General features: G+C 33.7%; 1 protein-coding gene and 1 long non-coding RNA gene across 3 annotated transcripts; one reads left to right on the top strand and one right to left on the bottom strand.

Moving 5' to 3' along the window:
- The first annotated feature begins 350 nt into the window (after positions 1-350).
- LOC140173301 (uncharacterized) lies at positions 351-2,174 on the top strand. Its single transcript, XR_011861814.1, has 2 exons — positions 351-664; positions 1,140-2,174. It is a non-coding gene; the product is annotated as an uncharacterized lncRNA (long non-coding RNA).
- A 1,773-nt stretch (positions 2,175-3,947) lies between these two features.
- Positions 3,948-7,165, bottom strand: LOC112800163 (carbon catabolite repressor protein 4 homolog 4-like). 2 transcript variants are annotated; one of them, XM_025842286.3, is made up of 9 exons: positions 6,862-7,165; positions 6,730-6,770; positions 6,584-6,633; positions 6,405-6,474; positions 6,149-6,270; positions 5,453-5,586; positions 5,074-5,218; positions 4,787-4,934; positions 3,948-4,652 (listed from the first exon to the last, which is right to left on the bottom strand). In XM_025842286.3, exons 1-9 carry the CDS (start codon positions 7,088-7,090, stop codon positions 4,344-4,346), a joined length of 1,248 nt encoding a protein of 415 aa, XP_025698071.1. In that variant the 5' UTR covers positions 7,091-7,165; the 3' UTR covers positions 3,948-4,343. The 2 variants fall into 2 exon arrangements, with proteins under 2 accessions (XP_025698071.1, XP_025698072.1); XM_025842287.3 differs by having other exon boundaries at positions 6,149-6,267; positions 6,862-7,163.
- Positions 7,166-8,678: the final 1,513 nt, after the last annotated feature.

Below are 8,678 nucleotides of genomic sequence, written 5' to 3'. Positions count from 1 at the left end.
TTAAATTTATAAATTTAATTAAATAACGGTGTAAAACACTAAACCCTTTATACTTCATCAAAATTAAACTCTTTAAATTGACATATATTTTAAAATTTTAATTTTATATATTATTAGTATAAAATAAATTTGCACATACATCTAATTATATAATATCATATCAATAAAAATAATTATTTTTTATATTGGTGGCATGAATAATTATAAAAAAATGTGATTATAAATTATATTTTAAAACTTTAACCTCTTAATATATCAAAATTAAATTCATATTTTAAAAAGAATAATATATATGTTTGGTACAAGTTAGGCTACTACTCTATATAAAGGCCATGATCCATTCAAATCTCAATTGCAAATAAATAGAAAAGGATAGAGCAGTGAGTGAAAGAGGATACACTCTTCATTCCTCAGCCATAAACATGGCATCACAACTTGCCAGCAATACAAGATGCCAAACATTAATGCACTGCACAGCCTCCTACGGCGAAAGAGGGAGCGGCAGCCGCCGTCGTGGCGGTTGTAAACTCTCTCATCGGTATCGTCGAATAACCAACCACGGCAGCGACAACGACGAAGGCAGTGGCAATGCAAGCACCCAACAAGAACAAGATTTGAACAAGAAGAAAGGTGCAAAGCAGCAGCTAGCACAAAAGCTTCACAGGTTGGGATTCTCGTACCTTGCATCATCTTTTATTTACGTTGTCACAAAGGTTAAGGCCTTCTATAATGGTTTTCTCGGAGATGTTTCCAATCAACCAAATGCAATAACCGCCATGGAGGCACAACTCACCGAGCCATATTTCTCATTTCCAGTTCTTCCTTACAATTAATGTACGGTGGCAGTTATTTTGATGTGAAGTGGATATCTAAGAATTGTTAATTAAATGATTTTAAATCGTAATATAACAATTCTCAACTATCAATTCGCACGTGAGTACTCACATTAATGTATATATTATTAATTAGAAGGAGCGGCATGTGTTTATGTATGTCATGAAGCATTAATTAATTAATTAATCTGAGTGTAAAAGCCAAAGGTCCTGCATTTCAAGGTGTATATCATTGTGCTGTATACTGAGTTAATTCGTTGTACTTATTTGTTATTTTGCTAATTAGTGTTGTATTTTCATCTGCAGGTTTTTGCTGACAAGTTCTCAATATTTTTAAAAGGAAATAACAAAATTATAATCGATTAACATTCACATAATAATGAATTAAATGTTAAGAAAATTGAAATTAATAATAGTATATTATACGTGCAACTAGCTAATAAATTAAGCCTAATTGATACAATACTCAAAAATAATAAATTGAAAGCTTTCAACTTTGTGTATATATACATGTAGATAGGTTGCATGAGATATTTTATATATACTCTTCGTTTTTAGTTGAAATTTTTATTTTTATTTCTATTAAAATGAATGTGATACTTAGAGTTTTTTCTTGAAAGAAAAATAGAAGAAGTATATTATTTATTGAATAAAAGGACGTGCAAACCCTTATCTCAAACTCACAAGCATAAACCCAACCTCTCAATATTAAATTTTTTCCCTTTGGTCTATGTGTAAACATGCAAAGGGTATTAATGACCATTTACACACACACACACAGAGCTCCAACTGAAATAAATATAAATAATTAATTACATTTTGAATATGTGACTTATTTTTTTTTCCCTTGTGTCAAAATATGATCCTAAAACAAAAATTGAGCACTCAAATCAAGAAAAGTGCCAAACTAGTACCCGATGAAGGAAGAATCGCGAATGTGTGACAACTCTGCTACATGGATTTGTATGGTTCTGCGTCATGGATTAAAAAAAATAGTTGAAATGCTGAATAATAATGTACTTTATATATAGGGCTATTAAAGTTTATGATACTGACCGTGGGGATAAGGTTCCCTATAATGTTGCCCAAGCCTTGGGGAAAAATGATATTTACTATACACTCAGAACCATAAAGTTCAATCAACCCCACCATATGTACCTTAGCTCAGGGAGTGGATCCTCTCCAACGGATAAAAATTGGATGGTATCCAGTGAAAGATCTCATCCTTTATTGTATTCTCTCTCTCATTTATTTTTGGTCCCACTTGTAGAATTAAAGGTAGGAAATTACACTTTATTCTCTCTAATGACAAAAATAATGGAGAGGATCCATTTCTCCTTAGCTCAAGCTCCACTTGATTTAGACCTTGGTTTAGTAATTCAGAGAACTTATTTTAACTATTCAAAGTTCTCAGAAAACTCCCGGATGAACTAATAACGTTTTTAATTGTCAAAATTATCTTTTTAACCCTTCTCTTTTGGAGTGTTTGGGTTTATAGTTTAAGATGTAGGCTGGTCGACAACAATAACGACCGGTTAATAGTGTGAGAGGTAAAGTTGTGGGGGCGTTAAGTGTTTTGTTCAGAGGAAGAAGAACAAAGAAGTAAAAGGTGATTGGAAGGTTCTGAAAATTGAAAGGCTACAACTAGAGGTTGAGAGATTTTAAGCTTATTTAAATATGATATATTTTAAAAAAATATGTTTTATTATTTTAAATTAGCTGTTAAAAATTAGACCGATTTAATCGTTTTATATTTTTTAATTTTTTTTATTTATTACCGATTTACTAATAATTAATTTTTCCGCTGAGCTGAATTAATTTGGTAGCCAACTTTCAGTTAACTCGGCTGAATTAACCGATTCTCAAAATTATGAGTTATTGTAAATATAAGAGTAAAAAATTAAACTAAAAAAAATAGCTACAAATTTACTCCTAAAAATTAATTCCCTGCTTAGACTCAATTATATTTCTCAGCCAATGGGTAAAAAAAGTGGGAGATACTTTGACATTCAAATTGAATCTATAATAATAAAGGTTGAAATATCAATTGATTCATTGAGAAAAAAAGATAGAAATGCTTAACAGACACAAAAAGATTGAGACTGAGAGACAGAGACTTAAGAGACAGAGATTGAAATAAATTTTAGTATTCTGTTTGGTGTAAAGTAGAAAACAGAAATTGAAATAAGAATGAATTCTAATTTAATTTGTACAAAAGATAAAATTGGAATTAATTAATTGAAATGATAGTATTTTAGATATAAAATGTTATTGAAATTTCAATCTCCATCTCTAAAAATTTTAGTTCCTTGTATCCCTAATCTTTGGAGATACTGAAATACTAAAATTTTGGGGACAGAGACAGAAATTTCAATACTAGTCTCTGAACCAACAAACATGATACTGAATCTCAGTTTTCCAGTCTCTATCTCAGTACCTCAAAACAAACGCTACCTATTGATGGGTATAGAAAGCCAAAGTAGCCACCCAAATCTAACTCCTCACAAACTCACATTGCAACTTGCAATTGGTGGTCCCCTAAGACCCCCAACTTGAACAAGAAAACACTCCCATTATAATTCATAACTGTGTATGAAGTCGTGATGGCCATGCTGCAGTCTAGTGTGAATGATTGTGACACTATAATGACCCAAGAATCACTTGAATTGACATATCAGAGCCGTCCAAAACATTTTCATATTTGTGAGAGCAAAGCAATAACAATAACCATAATAATGCAGCACAGAGCAAATTAAGCTGAGGAAGAATCATAATGTTATCACTACATACTCCATAGACTGAAAACGAATGTCAAGGCCATGATCAAACTACTAGTCACGCCATCATAGGGCCATAAGCTATATACATTAACATCAATACCGTTATCATCATCATTCATTTTTTGCATAACTACTTAAAAGATCAGTTTTAGAACTTCGCACCAGGCACAAAAATACTAGCGGCTATTCATTTTTCTAATTTATAAAACAAAACAGAAGGATTATCTTATTTATAAATTTTCATTTTGAGAAATATTAGAAGACTAATATTTTTTTTTTTTTGTATTTATCTTGCATACTAGTCAACCTTCCATTTTTCTTTCCAATAAAAGTATTAGCCTCTAATATTTTCCTTTTATTATAAAATAATGTCACTTAACAACAATAGGAAAGTGGCTTGCCAAGCCGCTGGTTACACATAACAAACTACGTTTTTATAATAAAAATGTGCACATCAAAATCGGACGGAAAAAAAATCTTGAAAAATATCACATGATGGAAGACAAGCAAAAGATTCTACAAGGATTGTGCAACTGGAAAGAGAATTCAATCCTACAAAATTTTCTAAAACAAGTAATGTTCATTTGATAATTGGAGGTTAAGTGACCATCACCTTGTCAAGTCACTCGGTTGATTTCACTGCCTAATCCATAGTATACTCGCCCCAATTCTTTGCCTCATCAACATGAATGCTTGAGAAATCAAATACCACTTAGCCGTACAAGACCATTTACTCCTTGATGATCTCAAATTCAGCACCAATTGGTAGATGATCACTTGGATGACTATAGTTTGGCAGTCCACCGACAATGTCGACTGCATCGGAGTCTGGAAGCTCAAGAAAGCTGATTGGTTTCATGTGGTCAGAGGGGCAGAATAATATATAATCGAGAGTTCCGGTGAAACCAGGTGTGTAGTTTGTAAATGGTGGCTCTCCTCTCGTAGAAGCGTAGACACTACATAAGGGAATTGGTTGCTCCTCCAAACATTCAGGCATAATTTGTGAAGAAGAATTGCCTGATATGAGGTACTGATAAACCTGAAACAATCCGAAAATAAGAATAGCCTGACTCAACACATAAATTTCATGCAATACAGGCGCAGGGGACACAGAATCTAGATAAAAATAAGAAATAGGAAGTGTGAAGTTTTAGAAGTATCTAGTTACCATACCATATCTCCTGGTGTAGAATTAAAGTCACCAGCCAAAATGACTTCAGGCGTGCATTCATATTGATCTGATACCAGAGTTTTGAATTGTGATAATCGAGAAAGAAGATATTTAGCTTGTGCAAGCTTGACATCAGCCCATTCAGGATCCCTGGGACAATAACTCAGTATCATTAATGAATTCCACCACTAGAGCAACCATGTGTTGATATAACTAGATCTACATGAAAAACATTGAAAAGTAAAAGAACAAGACATGAAAAATAAAAGCAAAGCATGCCAGTTCATACCAATAAAGATGTGTGTTGGCCACAATAACAACATGACGAGAGGGATCTTTGACCCTAAACGCAGCCAAAATTCCTACACAGTCACGCTTTAGTCTCACACGAGGATCTTTGGGGTCTCCACGATCTTCTTTATTCGATTTAGGTCCTAAATCAAAAGATCAGTTAACGAACAAATATTGCATACATGCGTTTGGTGCAGAAACAATCAAAGGAGTACAGCAGCAACAAACATGAAAAAGCAGGACAAATGCATAGATTCCGCAAGTAGTCTATCAGTAGGTTAATACTCAATAACAATATCAATGTCAAGGCAGTATTATACACAAGATGGAGCAGTCTCTAATATCAATAAGAAAATACATGGGCTTGATGCACTAACCATCATTGGATGCAGCATCCTCTTGTTTATTTGGCTGGCCTTTGCTTTCTTTGTCATCATTTGGAGAGTTTCCATCTTTAATTGACTTTACTAGATCGTTGTATTCAATTTTCTCCTCCAAAACCAACTCTGCACTAAATGCCAGAAAGTAAGAATAAATATAAACTAAGAATGCTGAAATCATTAAGACTAATTGAAGTTTTGATCAATGATCAGTCCCATTGTTTTACTATAAAACCAAATTCGAATGAAAATTAATCCCAAAAGACAGGACGAGAATGAGAGACAGATAAAAAGAACCACAATGATCTGAATACCAATTACACATAACTAGCATACTACCCTGTTGTGTAAATGCTTCATAATTCCATTCAGATTTTAGGGAATTTGCATTTATCAGCATATCTATTGACCAACATTTACAACAGAAGGATGTTGTGTAAGTGGTGACGGAATTGCAAGTAAGAATGTGGAATCCTTCCAAGACCAAAATCTAGTCAAAACAAAAAGCATGTTGAGGGGTTTTCAATTTTTTAAATCAGTAAAGCAAGGTTGTTCTAGTTCTCTCTTGTCCATTTAAGAAACCTCTATCCAGGTGCAAAATCCTTGCTACTCATTGGATATAGGTCATGTATCTATGTTCCATAATCTTCTAAAGTACAAGTTGCTTCAGCATTGTACAATAGTTCGACATACCGGTCATGCTTGTAAAACAAGCCACACCCATCACGCTTCTGTCCACTTCTCTTCATATAGATAGACGAATATCCCAAGTTCCGCATGCTTCCATTGTAAAAGCTATCAAATTCATCAACCTCCTGACATTATTCCATATAGGAATAAGAACTCATCCAAAGAAAAACAATGCAAGACAAATGTCCCAAGCAATTCATATCCAGGTTGGCATAATAAAAAAAAAAGCAGCAAAATCAAAAAGAGGAGGAAAATAAACCTGTAGGCAGAAAAAATCAGCTCCCAAGTTCTTGAGAACTTCTAAAATGGAACTTGAACGAAATTTCCACCTGCAGAAAGCAAAATCATAATCAAGAACAACTACAGTAAAATTCGTAGTTCACATTTATTTACTGATTCAATATTTAAAAATGAAACTTGGGAAGCAAAGAAATTTACTTGAGTGACGGGGAAGGAGAGTGTGGGAACAGAGAGCTCTTCACATAAGCCTACATAAGAAATTTTTTTAAATTAAAATTAAACAAAAAAAAGTCAAAGTCAACGGTTGTGCATCAAAATTTAGATTTACCCTAAACTGAACAAACCTGAGCTAATATGTTATACGAGACTAAGGTGAATCTGAAGCCTGAATTTAATTATAAAAGCAAAAGGAAAAATTAGATTTGACGTGAAAGAGAAGAAGTGAAACGAACAAGGTTTGAATACGACGGCGTTACCATCAGGTTTAGTTCGCGAATGTACGTCGGCGCCTTCGACGGAAACGAAATTTGGAATGTTGAGTGAGGGGAGTGGTGAGGAGGAGGCGGAGGAGGCCATTTTCGTGAATGTTGCTACTCTGATCGAAACGCGGTGAAAGTTTGCGGAATCGTGAATGGTAGCGTAGCTCGTGAAAGAAGAAGAAGGAGGTGGTGAGCGCGAAAGAGCAGCTACTCCTGCTTTTAGCATTTCTATCTCTTCAATTCTCGTCTTCTGTATCTGTTCTCAACTGCCGCTGCGTTTGTCTGCACTGCAGTTGTGCACTGTTGTGTTACAGATTTACTGTTAACATTATACAGGCCTAGGCCCAACTTCGTTTTTGTATCGGTAGCCCAACAATAGTTTTGGGTTACAGTAACCCAACAACTTTATTTTTGGGCAATAAGTAACCCAACTACTTTATTTTGTTCCTATCTCACTACTTTAATGGGCTGCCCCAAATATGGGCGTCGACCTGTTTTTACCACACTCCAATCAAAGAGGCTCATTTCATTTTACCAAAAAAAAAGGTTAATTTCAAACCAACTTAAACCGGTCAAGTGGTCAACTTACTTGTTCACTTAAATAAGTTTTGGGAGTTTAAATCCCGCCTTGTACATATAACAACCTATTATTCAGCGACAGACTCTTAAATAAAATTCAAATTCGTGATTGATTAGTTTTTGACTTGTCGGACTAAAAAATACTGCGGACAACTGGAAAAAAAAAAGAAAAGAAAAAAGCTCATTCCAGACCAAGAAAAAAAGAGGCTCACTTATTCTCAAACAAGCAAAGCGTGAAGTAGTTTTTTTTATTTATTTTTTTCATTGTCTGCCATTGAAATACTATTAAAAAAAACAATGTATTTTTTTGGTGTAAAAAAACACACACACACACAATGTATGTAACGTTTATTTAACATTTTATTTTTATTAATTTATTTGAGAAACAAAAACTATAGTTGTGTTTGCAGCCGCCTAATGTGAACTTGGCTAAATGAAGAGCTAAAATTCAATGATTGATGGATAATGATAAGTGAGAATCGTGAATTATGCCATTTCCATGGATGTAAATGGCTATGACACCACAACCTCGTAAGCAGATGGGACCATTTTTATTTGGACCAATTTAACCGAGCAACTTCGCATTAGTGGAGATAAAGCCGCAAGAATCTCGTCAATTCTTAATCCATAAGGTTCCACTTGCGTATCAAACAAGATTCTAGTTCGTCCACAAATTAAAGAGACGCAAAATATTTAAATTACTCTTTGGTGGACCTAATCATTCAATTTTAAGTCTCAACCATTGTTTAGGATAATTATGCAATCAACGAGTTAAGAAGTTTCTATAAAGATAGTGTTGATTCTTGGAGTTGAGTTTTGATTAGTGATTTTTAATTATTATTTTTCAATTAAAGGGGTTGGATCTGATTAGAATATGTTAGTGTTTCAAACAATTTGCATCAAATTAATTTGAGTCCCATCACCACTAATAACATTATCCATAATGTTGCGTTGCATATACATCTATACTTAATTAATAGGCACATTAATATGAACATTAATATCATGGCGACAAGATTGCACTGGCTAGTGATGGCTGCTCCATGATGGTCCACTTTTGCTAAGCTCTTTTCTTAAATTTAATCCCCGACCCCAAACAATTAAATGCATCACATTTAACATTAGAACTGGTGGTTGCGATTAACTTAGAAATACTACTGTAGCAAAATCCTAATACTGATAAGAGAAAACTATGAGTATAAATTAACAGTTACTATGTCTGTGAATTGTTTAAT

The sequence above is a fragment of the Arachis hypogaea genome, chromosome 5, assembly GCF_003086295.3.
Source record: "Arachis hypogaea cultivar Tifrunner chromosome 5, arahy.Tifrunner.gnm2.J5K5, whole genome shotgun sequence".
Lineage (NCBI taxonomy): Eukaryota > Viridiplantae > Streptophyta > Magnoliopsida > Fabales > Fabaceae > Arachis > Arachis hypogaea.
Note: the sequence above shows the minus strand (reverse complement) of the source record. Positions and strands in the feature narration are given on the sequence as shown.

Coding starts and splice junctions, on each gene's coding strand:
- LOC112800163 (XM_025842286.3), bottom strand. CDS start 7,090: ATGCTAAAAGCAGGAGTAGCTGCTCTTTCGCGCTCACCACCTCCTTCT. Junction 5,219..5,452: donor GGATGCTGCATCCAATGATG/GTTAGTGCATCA, acceptor CTTTTGATTTAG/GACCTAAATCGAATAAAGAA. Junction 4,935..5,073: donor GCCAACACACATCTTTATTG/GTATGAACTGGC, acceptor TTATTGTCCCAG/GGATCCTGAATGGGCTGATG.